Below are 19955 nucleotides of genomic sequence, written 5' to 3' on the forward strand. Positions count from 1 at the left end.
CTCTTTGCTTGAAAATTTATCCTTCGAGAATAAAGGGCTTTGATGAAAAAGGTTGGAAGGGTTTTGGTGAAAAATCATTAATGGCTGTGATAATCTAATGCTATAGGGGTGTTTTGTGGTATTAAATATGCTTTATTCTTAAAAGGGAGAAAATTGTTTATAAATGAATCTGCATTTAAAAATCCACGTGAAGTAAAAAATCCCCAGTGAAGTGAAGGACAGAATTGTGTTTTCCCCTGCTCAGAACAAACAGGAGGGGAGGGGGAAGCTCCTGCCTTGCGGGGTACATCTCTTTGTTGTGTAAATGGCTGTTGGGCTTTTATTTGGCAGTACTTAACACATGGGCGCAGGTGCACTTGGCTGAGTCATAACTCAAAGCCGGATAGGCTGAATGGAGCATACTGCACGGGCAGCAGAGATACAGCGGAGCGGAATGCTCTGAGCTTTTCATTTTGTATTGAGCCTCAAGTACGAATGGTGTCTTCTAGCCCTTGCATCTTCCCTGTTTTCTCCTCCCTCTTTCCCTTCTCCCTCCCCCTGCTCACTATGATATATACAGAAAGAAGGATCTGAAATCCTATTTTAACCGTACTTCCAGATGGAGCTGAGATAGTCTAGATAGCCTGGGGCAGCTGTGCTCTGAACCTGCAGCCTACCTGGAAGCCAGGATTGCAGCTGCAGGCACTCTTAAAAGCTTTTGCTTGCATAAGCACTTGGGCCCCACTAGAGGCTGAATAGCTGCTTGATAAACAAAATGAACACAATGCCTCAAATCATTATTCCCGAGGCCAGGAATATTCTTCTTCTTCCCCCCCCCCCCCCCGCTTTTTTTTTCCTTTTTTTTTTTTTTTTCCCTTTCCCCTTCAGCAGCAGCTAAAAATAGTTTGGCAATTTACATTTTAACAGTCGTGTGTTATGTAGGGTGGCTTTACAGTCTAGCAGATGATTTCTGCTAGGTTAACAAAAATATATTTAAGATGTCAGAGAAGCTAAAACACAGAGCAGTGCAGTTTTCATGTAATTTATTATCATAATTCCGGGCGAGTAATAAAGCTTACGTTATATGTTTATTATTTAATAGCGTCAGCCAGGTAGAGAGATTGTTTTAGCAAATGAAACATTTCTCCCATTTCTCTTCCCAGACTTTAATTTTAAGAAACAGTATTTTAAAAATGGCTTTCATTTAATTCTTCCGTGGGAAGAGTGGAGACAACAAAATGCTGCTAAATTTTATTTGTGTTAGCATTGTACCAATCTGCGCAATGAAGTGCGGTTACTGTGAATAAACGGTGATTGCGATGCTGCAGGTTTGAAGTACTGTTTCTGTGTATTCCAATGCTGTCAGGGCTGAATAGAGCCTTGGAGCAAAAATGCCGTATTAAAAGTGATACAAGGTATGATGTGTTTTGGAAGATGACACAAGAACTAAATTTCACTAACAGATAAATATGGAAGTATTGTCTCTGTTTTAAATATACTTTGGTAAGAAGTCTTGAGTGTATCGTGGGAGAGATAAAAATCAGTTTAGCTAATAGGCAGTGCAGATAAGTTTAATTATAATATGAAAAGTCACAAGAAAGGTGATACTTCATGTTCTACAAATCTATATTTAATTTTTCAGTTTCTAAAAGATTTTCTCCGATGTTGTCATGTTAGTATAGGGCTGCCATGTCAACAGATACTCAACAGGAATTTAATTTCCCAGATAACTATAATTTAATAAAAGTCTTTTAAGGAAAAAAAAACACAAAAAACCTTTCCTGTAGTTTTTTCTTTGTCTCTTGCATTTGCGTGGTGTTTTCTGAAATTACTTGCTTTGAGGCTTATCTTTCTTCCTGTGTTTTTATCAGGGTCTAAAGTAAAAACAGTTACAGAGAAAAGGGCTAACAAATTGTTTAGTTACTTTCTGGAGTGCAGCTGAATCTGGACTTGTCCTTTAACTGCAAAAATCAGATGGACCGGGCAGAGGCATTTTTAAGTTTTCCTGTTCTAAGTTTCTGAGTGATGAGTCATTGCCCAAAACATTCTGAATGTTGACACGCGAGCATTTGTACAACTCCTAAATTTAAAGCCTTCTGGGGAGGATAGAAACTAAAACAATCAGTGGTTTATTTTTTCTCACTGTTAGCTCAAGCCAGGCTTGAGTGAGCAGAAAAATTATGATGTGCCATTTATATTCTAGCAGGGGGGAATACTGTTTGGTGAGTTACATTATCCGCGGAGATTCAGGACTCTTGTAGTTCTGATTTTTTTTCTGATTGTGGGAGGTACCTTAACTAAGCCAGGAAACTAATAATATCATATGACTTGAAACCAGTTGTAACTAATCCGTGGGGCTGAATTAGGAAGAGCAGGGTACCAGGGTTTTCAAAGAGCTGTTCAGTCCGCAGAGGGAGGAGAAAGACAAGTAAGGCTCACTTGGAATTGCACAGGGAGATTGCCATCTAATTATGTACGGGCTGTGAGCAGAAACATACCATTTACATGTGTAGTCAGAAAATAATTCAAACTATTTTTTTTATTAGTACCATAATGTGTAGCTATCGTGAAGTCATAATTCTAAGAAAAATTGTGAGAATATCATTGTTCTTTTGCCATTTAATTAGTCTCATGTCAGAGAACCAAACCTGAAATGCATTGTGCCTGTTAATTTTTGTTACAGAAAATGAGCTCCGACACACAGGAACAAATACCTGATTGTTTTCTGTGTAATGCCATTTCTAATAAATATTTTGAGTGTATTAGTTTCCACAGAACCTGAGACAATCAGCTTAATATGAATCTTTAGATTTCCACTTATTTAATAAGGGATTGTCAAACGAATATTTTCTAGTACCAGAGCTCTCTTAGTAAATTCAAGTTCATTGTTTTTCAATATATTTAAGACAATTTACAATTTGATTATAGGGGTTCCTCATATATCATCCTCTATTGTATGTGTATAGTCCACAGTGCTAATTTATTACAGGAGATCTTTATGAAGGAAGGCTAAAAAAAACCCCAAAACCTGGTTTAGTGAATAGAACCACCGCCCAAACATTTACTTTTCTTTTTTGGTATTGTGTTAGTCTTTTCAGACAGAGCTTGATCAATATGTTTTAAGAGATGTCTCAAAAGATAGCAATGGTACCAGGGGGAAGATAATAGATCTTACTCCCTTCTGTGCTCCCTACTTCGTCCGCTCTTACCGAAGGATAAAGGAGATAATTTGAAATGGTGGAGTGGAAAGGATCCAATCCTCTGAATGCTTATCTGAAATGCAGTGTTCACCATGTGGAGTGGCCTTTCTTTAGAGAATTATCCTCAATGTTACCAAGTTTGATGGGTACTGAAGTAGCCTGGTGTAAAGCAACATCCTTAGAATACTCTGCTGAAGTCTGTGGCTCTGAATAGAAACTGTGGAGCATCCCGGGTAGATCTTTGTGCAGTGTTTGACTGGCGGTGATGATATGTTTAACTGACTTTCTAGTGAGACTTCTATTTATTTTGTTTTTATTGTAAGATTTGTTCCCCCTTGCCAGAAATGGTGTCAAAATGTAGAAAGCAGCATTTAGTTTGTTCAGAGCTGTTCTGAATTGCCTTGTGCAGTCAAGTAGTACATTCAACTGTCACTTGTCTCAGTATCTAACACTCTCAAAGACAGCAGTAACTTGCTGACCCTTGCCTCCAATGCTGTGCTGTGTTTTAGAAGGCAATTTTAAATAACAAAACTGAGCAGATAAATCCTCACGGGTAACGCAACACAGAACTTGCCATTTCTTCCTTGTGACTTAGTCTTTCATCTTCCTTTCTTCTGCTTTATGCCTGTTCTTTGGTCACCTGATTTAAGGGATGTTTTTAGGGACTTGCTCTAGACTCCTTTGTAAGCACCATGTTCATCTGTGAGCTTGAACAAAAAGCAAATATATAAACCATCCAACCCCCAAATTCTGTTACAAACCAAGCAGAAGTGTTTCTGGTTAGATGATTTTAGTTTTTTTCAATGTGAGCTTTATTTGAAATCTATTAGAAACCAGCAGTAACCTCAGATTATAGCATTCCACTCGCTCTTTGCTATATGGGCACGTTTAGCTGTCATTAAACAACTAAGCAGTCCATTGCGAAGTCCTGTTGTGAAAAGTTTGGATTGAGTTCTCACAGAATTAGGGTAAAGATGCTTAAGTAGCCCTCTCCTAATAGCTTTTTTAAAAATGAAAATCAAATACTTTTTACAAACTATCTCATCACCTGTGACTGGGGTGAACTATTGTGAGGTTGTTTCATTGAGAGATCTTCTTTGTTAAAATCCTGCACATACGTATATGAGGGATATCTAATGATGTCAAATTATTTCTCCGTGTTTGGATTTACTGGAGATAGTTTATTTTTGAAGTTTTCACAACATATCAAAATGAGCACATTAAATGCTCTTAAATTAGAGTGTAGATCTGCATAAAAGGACCTTAAATCTGTGCATAGGTTCTAAAACCGTTATCTGGAAAAAATAACATGACTGAATTGCAGCTCATGTAATTTAGGGAGAATTTATATGGAATTGCTGCAACTTCTGCTTTACCTCAAAGATTAATGTGTCCATTACCATAAATTAGTGTGGTGTTTTATAACATTAGATAAGGATAAAAGCTTTTTTGAAGACTATTTCTTAATGTCTTTTGCTTGATAATACTTGTGGTATTGGTGGGAAGGCTTTTATAGTCCCTGAAGTCAGCTGGGAAAGTGGTGAGCAGTGTTGTGTTTCTAGGCTTTTACGTGCTGTTGAAATGAGATGTTTCCTTTCAGTTGGTTGCTCAGCCCCAGTGTCGGGCAGGTTGCTTTGCCCGTTTGTCAAAAGGGGCAATACAAAAATGATTGCTTTTTCAAAAGAATGGCACTGAAATTAAAGCTTTGCTTTATTTTATGGAATTAAAGCACATCATCTTGAAGTGAAATTTCAGGTCAAGATGGGTCTTTACACACTGAAGGGAAGAAACTGAATTAAATTACCTCTTGTTTTAGTGCCACGGAGTTTCTTGTGATGTCAAGACTTGCAAAAAAAGCAAAGTTGTGCAGTCTTGGAGATTTGAGTATGGGATTTCACCATTTGCACCAATAGCTAGGATTAGTTGTTAGCGTTTTTTCTTTCTGTAGGGAAGTAGTAGGCGGATTCCTAACTGTGGATGGCAGGGGGATTGCTCCTTTGGCTTTTGATAACTCGCTTGGCTTCATTTGCAAAACAGTTTTTCCAAGCAGCAAGTTGGACTGCAGGAGAAGGGGAGGAATGCAGGGAAATACGTGCTGCGGCACAATTAGCTCTCTGCGTTTTGACACGCAAGCTTGTACAGCTTCTCTGACACGGGATTGTTTCATGAATTCACAAAGTGTGTGTTTGGAGATCTTGGGCTGGGCTCAGGTGTAGAGTCTGGAGCCACCTACAGGGAGCTCACACGAGTGCAGGTGTAGCTGCACGGTTTTGGTGAGGGGGGGAAGTGAAAAATACCCTGTACTTCAGTGGTGAAAGAAGAGTTAAACGATGCTGTGAGGTTGCACCAGCAGAGGGACCCCTTAATCACTGTTTAATTTTCCAAATAGATCCTGGTCCTACTGAGTTGCTGTGGAAAGATTCAGGACTTCTGCAGCCTTCCCTAACGCAGCCTTGCTGACTGATGTCAGGCTTTACAGTTGTGCTGTGGTCTATACACGTTTAGATGGGGTAGGTTAAAGCACATTTTGGGATGACGATTATCTGACTTCTGATGGGGTTATTTGTTGCCTCAGAGTAATTAACATGTCTGTTTACTTTTTAATGCCGACATGGGGAGTTAGGACCTTCATATAGAGGCTGTCAAACCTTTAGTGCTTACTATTTCAGCAACATGATAAAACTTTCTGGATTTGAGCAATATCCCAGCGAAGGTGTATTTGAAGGACTGTGGAACAAGTCTTGAAAACTCAAACTATTTTGTGTTTGGTTCTGAAGAATGTGATATACAGCACTTTTCTTCCTCATGCTTTTCACTCTCATACAACATTTATGTAAAAACTTAAACATGTAAAATTTGGTATTATTTGGAAACCTACTGAAAGAGAAACTTTCTACCTGTAGTTTGCAATTAAAAACAAACAAAAATACCCAACTTTTTTAACCCAAACTGGCACAGGTAACTGGACTTTTTTGAAAACAAGCAAACCCCTCCCAAGCAACAACCAAAAACCCAACAAACATCCCCTAAAACCTGGTAGTATTGCTAGGAAAAAGTAATGGATAGCAATTAATAGCAATTTCATTAGTACTTGTTGTCTATTCTCTATTCCTCCGAACTGTTCCCTCTTTCCTGGTTGTAGTAACGTGACTATTAAATGTGAATTTAAAGACAAACCTTTTGAACAGGAAAACCACCAAAGTATTTTAGCTCTTGCATAGATGAGTAAATTAATTTGCTTAAATAATCTTCCTTTGGATATTGTGGAGGTTTTGCCTATTGAATTTAGTCCACTGGGTTATTTTAAATTGTCTTCCACACAGTCTGCTCTGTTTCTGCTGAACAGCATACTTAGTGGTTGGTTAATAACACAAGGCTATACTTCCAGGATTTAAAACTAAATTAGCACTTACTTAACTGATCAATTGAATAGAGGACAGTATAATAAGCAATGTGTTTTCCCTTAGAACAGCCAGGTTTGTTTCTTAAGGCTTGAAAGCTTGTCTGTGTCTTAACAACTACATTATGCATGATATTCAATGCACCCTTTATCAATGATCCTAACTCTGACCTTGCTGTAGTTGCAAGAGAAGCAGCTGAAAGTTACTGAGTGTATTTTAATTAGCAACAGGTTGTTCAGTAGTGGACTATATATTTGTCTTTTATCCTCGTTTCCCCATTCCTTGCCTTTATTTCATTGGGGCATCAGCTGGGGTCTGTCTCCTCTTCAGGTTCAGTTTTCTTAGAAACTGGTAAGAGCTTAATCACTTGTGAAACTTCTGTTCCTTTGTCAAATGTGGTTGAAACTGATAAGGAGTTCCAACCTTGGACAGAGTGGGCAGGAAAGGAGGGGCTTCTAGGGCCTTTGCCTTATTTCCACAGATAGAAGGTTAACCTAGCCCCTAGGAAATGAAATAGAGCTTGGTAAGAACAACGGTATTTGTATCCCCTCAAAGTAGGTTTTGGCTCTGACGAGGTCACCATTTTGTCAGCAGGATTGAAACCAGCTCTCTATGAGGAAACTCGTGGTACTTGGGCACACAAGTCACAGTTGCTTTTGTTGGTGAAAAAGGAACTTTCACTTTCTCGTTTTCACTGCTTGTTGTGTTTGAATAAACCCATTTAAAACATAAAGCTGTGATTAAAAAGTAGTAACCTTTTAAAAGTATTTTGATATTTCAGTGTTGTGGAATAGCTTTGACCAGAGGATGGCTCTCATCCGCTGAGACAGTTACACAATTCTCCTTCACACAGTATAGTTTCCAGTCATCTGGAGAAGTGATGTTTATTTTTTTATAAATTCAGATGATGGGTTACATGTGCTTATCGCGTGCTTGTGAGAGGCTCTGACAAGCTGGACAAAACCGTGTTTCACGTAAAAGTGTGTTTTCGGGGAGAACACATAATTCATTCACAAAATCTCTTGGTGTTAAAACCATCTTTGAAAACGCCCTCCTGCAGGTAGCTTGGTTTATTATTAGGTCAGTATTTCATTCCGCATCAGCTTTCATAATCTCTTTGCATACTTTAGAAACAGGCAGTTTATTGTTTTTGACACACAGTACAGGGTCATGAGTGGAAACAATTCGGGCTACAAAGTGCATGTCAGTTCAGTGCTCCTCTGCTGACGGCATGTCTGTCTGAAATCAAGTTTAAAAAATTGGCCCTGTCTCCAGCTGACTTGTTTTGTCAGGCTGAGTCATGAGATTAACCCTTGACTTGTCACCAAGGAAAAATGGAGTAAACAACTGTACCCAGTACAGTATCGCTAATCCAGCGATGATTCATTTCACTGTAACATGATTCTCTTAAGAAAACAAATTTCGGAGCAGCTGTTGCTTGGCTTAAATGGGGATTATAAAAATTGCAACCACAAAACGAAAACTTACTTTGGACTTGAGGAGCTTTTGGAACAGTTACGTGGGAGTAGTTCCTGCATATAGAGAGCTGTTGGTAACAACGGCGCAAGTGTTTGAGCAGTCTTTCAAATTCTTCCGGTTTAGGTTTATTTTTCATGTGTTGTGGTGCAAGTAAACTTCTGTGGGTTAAAGTTTCATATGCTGGAGGGAATTATGGTTGGATCCTGTAAGGTGCATCGATGTAGCACGCATCCTGTGAGAAATAGCGTTTCTGTACGGTAAATGTAGAGCAGCTGCAGTGATAAATTTCAGATATTGTACACGAAGATTTTATTCCCACCAATGTAACTGAGGGTAGGACAACTAAATCCCTTTTTGGTAAAATGAAATTGTTATCCTTTTGATTTGTGGGGAAGTAACTCGGGAGGAAATTCATTTATTGCCTCATTATGGAGGTACAAGTTTGTAAACCAGTTTGTCTACAAACAGACAGCATTTGCAGTGGTGTTACTCAGTTTTATTGATCAGATTGTTGCTGTTGTCTTAACCATGTGATGGTGAGCAGTGTCAATGATTTCCTTGTGCTGATAGATGTTAATTGTGTTAGTAAATATTACCAATTAATATTACCTATATATTTTTCATTACAGTTGCTCTGTACAAGTATAGGGCCATTCTAATGCAGAGAAACACCAGCCTCCCCAATGCTACTCAGTAAAGTTATTTTTTTTTCTGCTGTATCTTTTAGCATTTTTCCAGTTGTTTGTAATATGGGTGGAGAATGCTGATTATTTGAGAACGGGCTTGATCATGCTCTTCAGCTCAAATACAACTATTGAAAAAATAGAGCATGTGTGCATGGAGGTGCAGTAGCAATTACAGCTATGTTGATGATAGTCTTTACTTCAAAGAACTGATTCCAGTTACCCTGGAAGTATATTTAGTGATTAAAAAGTTTGCGTGCTTGAATTATTTCAGGGAAACAAGGGGTTTCTTACTTCTTCAGCTCTTGCAAGCTGAAAGTGCATTTTCCAGTGTTTAGGGTTTTTTCAAAGTTGTACAGTAGTTTGAATTGGTGATTTTAATCTAGGGTGCTACAGAGGTAGCACGTGTAAACATCTGAAGATTTTTTAGCATATCTCATCTATAGAGTCCTGAACATTAGCGAGGAGCTTTAAGGAATGGCATTGTTAGCTGCAAATCAAAGCTTCTTACGGACTCTCTGTGGACTGAAATGGGTCTTTGTGGTCCCTGGGGGAAGAAGGAAGCCGCCAGTCACTCTGCAGGCCTGGCGATTTAATAGTGTGAAGTACAGTGATGTTCTTTTTTTGCAGCTGCTGCTATGCCTTTTGTATCAGAGGAGAGCTGAGTTTGGGTATCATTAGCCTTCGTGCATAGTTCTGGATATATAGTTTGATTTGCAGTGAACGTGCAAGTGTTCTTCAGTTGATGTAAACTTCAGGATGTATTTGCCGGTGTACTCTAAGCACAGTAGTCTCCTAAATGATTGGAAGAGTTCACTGAGAAAACATTTGAAGCTGGAGGTGTGAACATTTTTTGTCAGTATGAGCATATTCCGTGTATGTACAGACACTACAGTAGTTATGTCCTGAGATAATGGATATGATACAGAAGACCCACTAAGGTTTTTATCTGACCGCAGTATTCTGCTGTAGTCAGTTTGTCACTCTTGTGGATCTTTCTAGTTCAGAAGATTTCTCTGACACAAGGTGCGTGGCAGAATGAACCAGATTTCTGCAGCTTGCTTTGTTTCCCTGTAAATTGCGGAACTTTGTCTGGTTTTTTCCTTATCCTGACGTATTTTCCTGCTTTTGTCAGGAGGGAGGCAGGGGGAGTTCACAGCATTGGCAGCTGACGCAGAGGTGGAGAATGTGGTTTCGCTTTAACCTTTTTTTTCCTGGGTTGAAATCCGCCTGACTTAATCAGGAGCTCAGTTAATAACCAACCGCATTCACGTGTAGGTCATAAAGAAATGAACACCTCACTTAAGAGTTAACACTAGTTAATGCCACTGTTAAGTGAAGAAACTAGGCATAGGTATTGTGCAGATACGAGGGATTACTGCGATGGAAGTTGCAGTCTGTTTGCTATGTTGTGTAATGCCCGTTTTGTGATGTGCCAGAACTGTTAGGGTCTCCTCCCTTTCTCATATGGGCACAGAACTGCTTTTTCCTTGCAAAAATGTATTATACAATACACAGGAAGTCTGGGCTCATGTTTCCAAAGAGCCATCTCACTTTGTATGTGGGATCTTGAAGATGGATTTTGGATTTTTAAGAATGATCATGGAGCCGAGCATCTCGTGTGTGTTGTGCCATCACACGGGCTTTCTGGTGCTGGGTGTCTGTGCGGGTGGCTCTCGGGGTGCTCCGGCCGGCCCCGGGGCCTCTGGCCCGGCAGCTCCCGAAGCGCTGCCGGAGTTGGAGACAACTCCATGAGGCAGATGGCCGTGTGGCTGCAGCCTGCACCAAGCGGCGTCTCCGCTGCCGCAAGTGCTCTAATTTAATTAGAACAGAAAGCGGGAGGTGAGCTGGCTCAGGACGCGTCCCTCTGCCGCTGCCTCGCAGGTCGCGCTTTACTCGGGGCGGCAGGCCCGCGTGTGGGGACTGGGGCGTGCTCCCCCTTCGCTCCCCCCACCCCCGCCTTCCGGCGCTTGGCGCGGTCTGGGGCGCGGGCCGCGGCGGGTGGCGGGGCCCCGCGCCCGGCCCTACCCCCGCGCCGGCCCGAGATGGTTCAGTCCTGCTTTGCATAAGTCGCCGCTGAGGCGCTCCATGTGCGCGGAGCGGCGCGCGGGCGGGAGGCTGAGGCGGAGGGAGGCGGCGCAGCTCAGCCCGGCCCGCCGCCAGCCGCGCCATGTACTGCGCGTACCCGGTCCCCGGGGTGGGCAGCAACTCCCTCATGTACTACTACAACGGGAAGACGGTAAGGGCGGCCGCCTTTGTTCGGGAGCCGCCGGGCGCGGGGCTGCCGGCCGGTCCTCGGGCACATACTGAGTTCTTAGGGCGGCTCCTCCGCGGGCGGGCAGCCCGTGCCCGTGCCGGAGCAAGCGGGGCGGGCGGCGAGTGGTCGTGAAGGGGGGACTGCGCTGGGGTCCGCGGGGGGAGCTGCTGGAAGTCTCCTCGGTTATGTGGGGGAGCACCGAGCCCGGCTCGGTGGAGGACGGAGGGCAGCGGCCCGCAGCCAGGCGGCGCTCCCTGACGGGCCGGGGCCGGAGCCGGAGCCGCTCCCGCCCTGCTCGCGCTTGGCCCCTGAGGTGCTGGCGGGGCGCTGCGGAGAAGTTGCTGCGTGGCCGCGGCGCTCGGTGCGCGCTGTTGGGTGCTCGGTTTGGGCTTCACCTCTCGGGGCGCGACTCGAGCACCGCCGCTGCGGCTGTGGCCGATCGGCGGGTCCCGCGCCCCGGTACCGCTGCCGGGCAGAGCTGCCCTTCGCTTGTGGGACTGGGACATAAAGTCCTGCACGGCCCCGGGAGCAGGGGGAGACGGGCGGGCAGGTTCACGAACAGGAGTCTCCTCTCTGCGTTATAACTCTGTGGAAATTGGAGATTTCTGCTTCACGGCTGATAGTTTGAATTTTTAAGTTCGTATGACGACAGCTGGGGATTTTGTGTATAAAAATTAGCGAACAATGGTAAACTGCGCACAGTGTGCTTTTCCCGGTCTGTTGATGATATATGCGGTTTTGCTTTGCTTTTGTTATAAAAATCACATTAAGTAGGAAGAAAAAGCGAGATGCTGATATCGATCTCTCTTCCCCTTTCTTTTAACTGCTCTTTCTCTTGCGGGCCTGTGTGCGCCGTGCCGTCATTGGTAAACTTTTGCCAAGATCTTTGTTCGGTGATAATTGAACTGTGGATCTTTACAGTTACTGAAGACACTGTGCGTGGGCTTCTTGAATAAAAGAAAAGATACCGGAGGAGAGGCTGGGGGAATGCGTAAAATTGCATGGTCTCTGTTTCATTTCCTTTGGTATAAATGCCAGCTGTCTTTCAAATATGACATTATTTTTCTTTCATGTCTGCTCCTAGGCTAAAACAATCTGTTTGAAGTTTTATGTGGAGATATATATAAGACTTAAGTAAAATTAACTATACAATACCCCTGAAGCAAAGGGAATATAACTTGCATGAAGTTTTGATTTTATTCTTTCTAGAGCACAGATCACTCTATTACAACATTTCTCTTTGTTCTTGTAGCAGGAAAAAAGGCTTTGATCTTATTAAGTATTTCCAGGCATATAGTAGATGGAAGTGCTGGTACTGTAGGAGAGCCTGGCTGGAAAATTGATAGCATGTGCCTGTTGTGGGTCAGAGGTGACCTTTATGAGCTTGAAGAGTTAGTAAATAGATGACAAATCATATGATGATCCTATATCATGTTGCCCAGGGTTTTATTTAAGTTTTGGGTTTTGTTTTTTTTTTTTCCAAACATCTCGCTAGTCTTTAGCATTTTCTCTCCTAGGAATTCTGCAGGTTGGACTGAAGTACTGATTTAAATATATGGGAGGAGGATATGTGAAGCAGGGGGGATTGTTTTTTGTGTTACAGTTTATGAAGTGCACCTCTTGGTATGTTTGCCAGATCTTTGTATGAGCCTTTCCATAGTGAGGGATCAGTACATACCCTCGTTTTGATGTCTTACTACTTCTACTTGTATTGTTTGACCCATTAGTAGCTGGCAGTATGTACCTCGTTTTGATTTGAGATTTTTATTTAAATTATTGTGTTAGATTTTGAGTGTTTACATTCCTTGGTACCTGCTGATGTATATAAAATCTCATTTATTGACACACAAAGCAAATAGGAAATGATTTGGAGAAAATGTGTGTGTGTCTGTTAGCTTTTTGTTAAATATTTTGTTCTTTTCAACTTCTTAAATTTGTAAGCCAGAAGAAAGCTTAATATTAAGCTAAAAGCCAGGTGTCTGAGCAGCCCAATAGATGGTCCTGTGTGCACTGCCACAGAAATTGAAAGCTTAAAAATTAAGTTGGGGCGCTTACTATTAGAAGAGGTTCAATTTTTGTAATTTCTATGTGTTTTGTGAGGGAGGCATGGAAGTGAATGGTAACGTTTTAATACGTATCCCCTGCTAAGGAGTAAAATTTTACCGTTATGTGTAATAGGTGTTATAAATAAATATGTATATCAAGAGTCCTCCCCAAATTAAAAAGAAAAAAGATTTTAATCTGTTTTGTAAAGAAAATAAAGAACTTAAAAGATTTAGCCTGTATTTTTTTTGTCCTTCACCTGTTGATATATAGAAAATATTCTCAGCTTATGGAGGCTAACAGAATTTTAATATAGAGGTTTTTGGAGAAAATAGTTCTAGTTAAAAATGACATCTCCCTGAAGTTTCACCTTTTCTTCCCTTTCTTTCAAGAGCTCTGCTACAGACCCAAAAATCATCAAAACGCCCTCATTGAAAAAAAAAAAAAAAAAAGAAAAAAAGCTACAAAAAAGTTCAGGTAGAAATAGGAGCACAAATTGAAATTGTACTTGGTAAATTTTGAATTGATTCTTTTTTCGTTTTTTAACAATAAATAAATGAGCTTCATTCACTGGGGCCTTTCCATTTAAATTTTATAAAATGCAATAGCACCAAAATAACACTTCGGTGATAGAAGTTTTGTATCTTCTATGTGCTGAAGGAATAAAATACAGACTTTAAAGATTTCCACTCCTTTCAGTTCATCGACAAGTATAGAAATAAATTGGTTGTTTTCTGCATGTACTCTAGAATTATTTTTATATAGACTGCAATAAAGTATCAGTTATCACCAAAATAATTTTAAGGAATAATATTGATTATATTTTATATCGCCTATGATTACTATTTCGATGAGATTAAATTTGTGAATATATTACACATTATTGTTGTATTCTGTGCACTGTAGACGTTAATTTGATGTACTAGTCTGAGTATGTGTTTTTCTCAGCATAGGCTGAGACTCTGAGCCCTCTTCCAAGGTGGAGTTGCTGCATCTTTCGTAGTAGATTTCTACAGTGCCTTTTTGGAAAGGGAGAAAAAAAACCCCAACATGCATATATTTATATGTATATAATTTTGCATTTACACAATGCTTTGTGATTTTGTTTTTTATTTTTTTTTTAATGGGGATTTTTTTGAGAATTTTCTCAAGAATTTGTAATCTAGAAGGCTGTTTATAAATGTGCGTGTGTACGTACAAATTGGCACACATGTATAAATGACTAAATACTCACAGCTGTGAGTCCAAATGTGTATATTTGGGTATTTTTTTAGTGGAGAAAAATGCATGTCTTGCAGCTGTCGATCTCAGAGTTACAGCAGAGAGAAACATGTTAATACTACTGCGTGATGCGTAGATGACATGGCTGCATGTCTGTCTGGAGCTGCCATGCAATAAATAATTACTAAGTCTTTTAACATCAGCGTAGAATGTTTTCAGTTTGTGAGTTTTGGAGCAGCCAGGTGCTAAAAAGCAATTCAATTCTGCTTTTATTAGTATCAGGCCAGTTAGTATGGAGGGAGAAAAGTACAATTAAAGCTGTTCTGTACCATATGCTGCCCACAGCAACTCAGACAAGGTCAATGCTAACATTTGTAAGTCCGGACAAATATAAGATAATCTGGAAAATCTCTAGGGGCGCACGGCTGCGGACATTGAATAAAGAGGGGTAGTAAACACTGGTCAGCTGGATTTCTTCCCCCCCCCTCATTCCTCACCATTCTTTTTCACCTCCCCATCCCACTAAAAAACCCCGATGAGTTACAATGCATCAGCCCAAGAGAGTTTTCCCTTCTCCACTCCATTGCGTTGAACTGCCAATCTGCTGAGCAGTGGTCCCACGCCAGAAGGGTGTCTTGTCTGCAACAAGCTTTATTGATGCTTTAAAGTGAAGGTTATGTCCCTTTCCTTGGGCAAATGAAAACAGCAAGGGCTGGGATCAGGTGCTGTATTGGACAGATCTATATTTCTCAAAATGTGAGCACCAAAGAGGAGCAAACCCCTGTTTGCTCAGCACGTTTGCTTTGATAATCATGTGCATGTTGAAGTCTGTTTGCAGAAATATGATAGTTTCTGACGGCTTTACGGAAACTGAGAGTAATAGTGAGTTCAGAGGAGAGATAGCACTATCTTTTGCATGTTTATAGTGCATCTTCTGTGGTTAGTACTGGTGTTGGGGATTCCTACGACAGCTAGAACAGCTTCTGAAATAAAGGGAACAGGTTAAGAAATGGACTGATGAGTTTCAGCTGATTTTGTTTCCCTAAAATCTGAATTTAATCAGGAATTTCTAAAGACTTAGTTGTTAGTTAATAGACTAACGCACACTTTAACAACAGTGTAGCTTGAAGAGTGAGGGAAAGAGGTTTTGCTTAGCAAATAAAATGCAAAAAGAATCTTTAGCGCTATATACATGTATGTTTTTCTGGTGTTCCTGCTGCCTTACCTTCTTTTCCTCCACCCTCTGCCTTACACTACAATTCAGAAAATAAAATTAAAAGAACAGACCAAAAGGTTTCCATATACAAAATTTGGGATTTTTTTGTAAGTTTACCTGTCACTTTTTAACATGACTTTAAAGTTGTCATACACTGGGGAAGAAGCTAGACTGTGTGTCAATGCAGTTAGATTCTGCATTTCAGAAATAGCCAAATAGGCATGTATAGCATGCCTAAACTGCATAAACATTTATTTAAGATGGAATTCAGTTTAGCTACTTCAGGGAGTTTGGATGTTAAAAATCATGGTTGGATTTGCAGACAAGACTGATGCTCTGCTCTTTCAAAGGAGAGTTTTATTTTCATTCTGGGTGGTGAGAAGACTTTTTAAAATGTATAAACCTTTACACCTCGTATTAGAAATACAGAGTATGACTGAGGATGTGTGTACTGATCTTGTATACTGGGGCTCTTCATTTTATCATCTTGCTTGAGTATTAACTACATCGGAATTTACGGTGGTGGTTTTGTTTTTTGGTTAGGGTTTGGGGTTTTTTTTTTTTTGGCAGCTTCTCTCTCACTGTAAAGAGGTGCATGGAAAACTATAGTTACCATTCTACATTCCTGAAGCTTTAGTAAACATGAAAGCAAGTTTCCTTTTCCCAGAGCTGCCTTTCAGCAGCATTAGCTTTTGCCACAAAACCTGCAGATAATACACTGTAAAATTTTGCCACATGTACAAATCATTCATCAGTGCACACTTGCTTAGTGCATGACTGATACTGATGGAATGTAGATAGGCTACTTAGCAGAGTTTACAAGCTACAGAGTAGGTTATCCATCTCTGTTGGTTTCAAAAAATCCTCTGTCTCCAGCAGCTTGATAAATATTTTTCGGAACTTCCAAGTATTATTAATAACTAGGCTTGAATGAGTAACATAATTCCTAAATCCATAAACAGTATGTGTGATGGGAATCCTGGTCTTGAGGTAGCATAAGCTCGTCATAAGGAAGGTTTGGTTGCTTTGTTGCTATTATTTAATCTGCTTTTAACATTAATATCAAACATTGATAAATATTTAAGAATTTGAAACATATTACAGGAAAATTGCCTGAGAGGAAGTATGCCAACAGGAGGATTCAAAGAGTTGCATCTATTAAATGCATTTATAGAATAAGACTTGGAAGTTTTACTTAGCATAAAATTTGGTAAACGCAGATCCTTAAATTAATGTTCATGTTATTGGCACTTGTGTTAGTAAACAGAAGCACACTGTCTAGTCCTTTGATGTGTTTTAGATACATTAGGTGCGTGTAACTTTCATGATAGTGTTCATTATATATGTTAATAATCAGGGCAGATTTTGGAACTAGAATGATGCGTTTGTTTTGCTTAAATGTGATGCAGTACAGATAATGGCGCCTCAGCTCTGTTCTGAAGCCAGCTCCCACCACTACCCCTCAAAAAAATATCTTCCTTGTCATGCTGTTTTTCCCACTGGAGAAACATAAATCCAGTTCAGGGTGCAGAAGAGACAGACGTGGGACTCTGAGTTGATGTCCTTTGCAACTCATTTGTCCTACTTCCCTCAGCGGAGGCTGCCTACCCTTCAGAAGCACTGCAGCATTAGGATTGATGTATATTCTAGCACAGCTCCAAGAAAGTCAAGTCCTCCACTTGATAAGTCATGCTAAAATCTAGTTTTGGTGTGAGTTTATCAGAAGGGAATTTCCCATTCATAATCAGAGAGTGTTTTGCTTGTCAGCATGGAGACACATCCGATGCCTTAGGGTGCAGTGCGTTTTAAGGGGATTAGAAGATGGGCTCCTCTTCTACCTTCTGGAGACAACACTCTTCAAGGAGACTGCAGACAGGCTGACCTTTTGACAGTATTCCTCATCTTAGTGGGAATGTCAGCCAGGAAAAACTGGTTTGGTGCCTTCTGGATGTCACTGTTATCAGTTTAATAGCTAAAAGAGGCTTTCTTGAGCAGCCACGTCATATTTATAACAGCTTTACTCAGCTGCTGTGGAAGAGAAAGCCCTTTAACTAGGACACAGCCATGCGAGCTGCAGACCAGCACCGCAGAGGCTGCGATCTGCTGGACTGGGCTCTGGGTGTGTGCGGGTGCTCAGAGCCAGCCCTCGAGATGCCCGTTACCTCGCTTCCTGGCTCAAAAATAAAACTCTATACTTTTTTTATACACTTTTTTATTTTAAGCCCGTGTCTTTTGCCTCTCGTGGACTTCACGTTAATCTCAATAAATTTTCTCCTTTGCTTTTGAATTCTGTTTGTAGTAACACAACATAAAAATGATGATTAGGTCATTAACCAGAAAAAACCTGGCGCTCATCTGCAGGTGATCAGATGACATCAGAGGCCTGGTTTTAATTTGTGGGTAGTTCTGATTGTAACTAAAAGAGACTTGCTCCTTTTGTGGAATTGGCTGGCTATTTCCCCACATCTGGAGTTAATGAAGTCTTTGAGACCACATCAGTTGTGTTTTGCCGCAAGAACCCTTTGATCTGAAAAATCTAGACTGGCACAAGTGCAGCTTCATAACATTGCAGCTATGTTTTTTTGCAAGCTATAGTTAAGATACCAAAACAAGCAGAAACTATATAAAGTTATGTGTCTGTGCTAGGGCTTTCATGTAGCTGTTTGGAAGGGCCTCTTTTATGTTAATATAATTCATAATATTTTTATGATGTTAATGACTTGTACATATGTATCTATGTGATACATTTGTAGGAGTTTTTCAGTTTAATTTCCCTTTTGAGATGGTGTTTGTTCAGTTTTTATAAATCACCCAATTATGCAAAATGTTAAAATTTGTCTGAAGCTTGTATTTACAAATCTCACTGATAATGTTACAGTTTAAAAGCAATGCACCCCGTCACTGTAGGTGATTTTGCATTAATCAGCGTACATCTCCATGGAAGTGCTAAATGTCATAAAGCTTTGTTTCCACTGCTGTCCTGTGACAGTGATAGATTATCCATCAGCTATAGCATATGCTGCGTTATTCTGCACAACAGAGAACTTGTAAATTAAGCCCAGTTTTGCCTAATATGTTTGCAGTCTTATGAGTGCGAGTATTTACAATTTGACAGAGTGACATTTCTGTTAAAATATGTCGGAGGCATGGAATATACATGCATTCATCATATGTAGTAAATACATATGTACTGTTAACATCACTTAGAACGTATTGTCATTCTGTCACTCAGGTTTGGTAAGCATCTCTTGTTTTACATTTATTCCATAAATCGAAAATTTGCAAGTAAAATATTGAACAGAAGCTTCCTGAAAGGCTTTCTTTCCTAAAAAAAAGAAAAAAAAAATTTGATTTAAAAAATATTAAAACAAGCCAAAAAAAAACAACCTCAAAACCAGATGTAAGTGTTCCACTTGACTCCTTTTTGCCAGGTGTCCTTTTACCTGCTGCCGTTCTCATTACATGGCTCGTACCGACCACTATGCCCTAACTTAATTCCTTGTGCCCTTGTCTCGATTCCTTCGTACTGCAGTTTGAGAGATTGTATTGAAATTCTGTTGATGTAAAAAGGGTGTAAGAGAGTGGTAAATCAGCCCCTCTGATATAAAAGAGCGCTGTCTGCAGGCACATGCCCAGCCATTTGTTCTGACTACAGCAGGCTAGAAAAGCATTTGGGAGTGGGGAGGAGGGGTATTGGTATGCAAATGGCAGCGGGACTTGCCCACTTCACTTTCTAAATATCCGTATCACAAACAGTCACTCTCCGGGAGAACAATGGTTCCCTTTTAGGGGACTTAGGGCTTTTTGTTGGCCGGCTTGGTTTTCCTGGCCCTTCTCTTGCTTGGTAAACAACATCCCAGAAAGACGAGGGAGGGATGTGAATGTTGGAGAAACGTTTGTGCCTGGAGATGCACTTCTGATTTTAGGATTGTAGAGCATAGTGCGCTCAGCAAGTTGCATTATGTAAGCTTTAAAGTTTTAAAATTACTCTTAACATGTGTTTGTGAAGATTTACATATTTACAAGTAAGGTGAATGATAAAGTGAAAAAATACCTCTTTTATATGTGGTAGCAAAACGGGGCTCTCGTCTCAGGGTTACATTTTGATACTCTTTGCTGCATTATTTGTTAATTTGCCCTTTTTTTTCTGTAAGATTTTTTGTTTAGCATGCACTGGTCATACTGCAATGTTCAGTGTATTGACTAAAATACTGGTATGATGACGTAGCGTTGTGTAGAACAACTAGTGCTATGGGTCAGGTCCTTGAGTCTGTGAATACTGGCTTTGTTGATTTGACTTATTCCTGAATATACTTTGTATTTCTTCCTAGAGTCCCTGCAGTGAAAGACTTCTAATGGTTACATTTGTTTGGCATCTTAGAATTTTTAACCTGTTAAGATAATGTGTTGCTTGCAAGTTGAGAATGGTTGTTCCCATGTGGAGTTACGCTAAAAAAACAATGAGGCGGGTTTTCT

General features: G+C 40.4%; 1 protein-coding gene across 14 annotated transcripts in view; it reads left to right on the forward strand.

Moving 5' to 3' along the window:
* TCF12 (transcription factor 12) overlaps nucleotides 1–19955 on the forward strand; it is a 167435-nt gene that overhangs the window by 116621 nt on the left and 30859 nt on the right. The window contains exon 1 of one of the 14 annotated variants that reach the window (XM_057398309.1): nucleotides 10757–10981. The exons of 11 other annotated variants lie outside the window; for them this stretch is intronic. In XM_057398309.1, the coding sequence (XP_057254292.1) occupies nucleotides 10913–10981 (69 nt within the window). In that variant the 5' untranslated portion in view covers nucleotides 10757–10912. Of the gene's footprint in view, nucleotides 1–10756; nucleotides 10982–19955 lie in introns of those variants that run through there. 2 more of the 14 variants (XM_057398293.1, XM_057398301.1) reach the window with 2 other exon arrangements.

This window comes from Pezoporus wallicus, unplaced genomic scaffold, assembly GCF_028554395.1.
Source record: "Pezoporus wallicus isolate ANWC-B61680 ecotype Strahan unplaced genomic scaffold, APGP_CSIRO_Pwel_v1 contig_3952, whole genome shotgun sequence".
NCBI classification, from domain to species: domain Eukaryota; kingdom Metazoa; phylum Chordata; class Aves; order Psittaciformes; family Psittacidae; genus Pezoporus; species Pezoporus wallicus.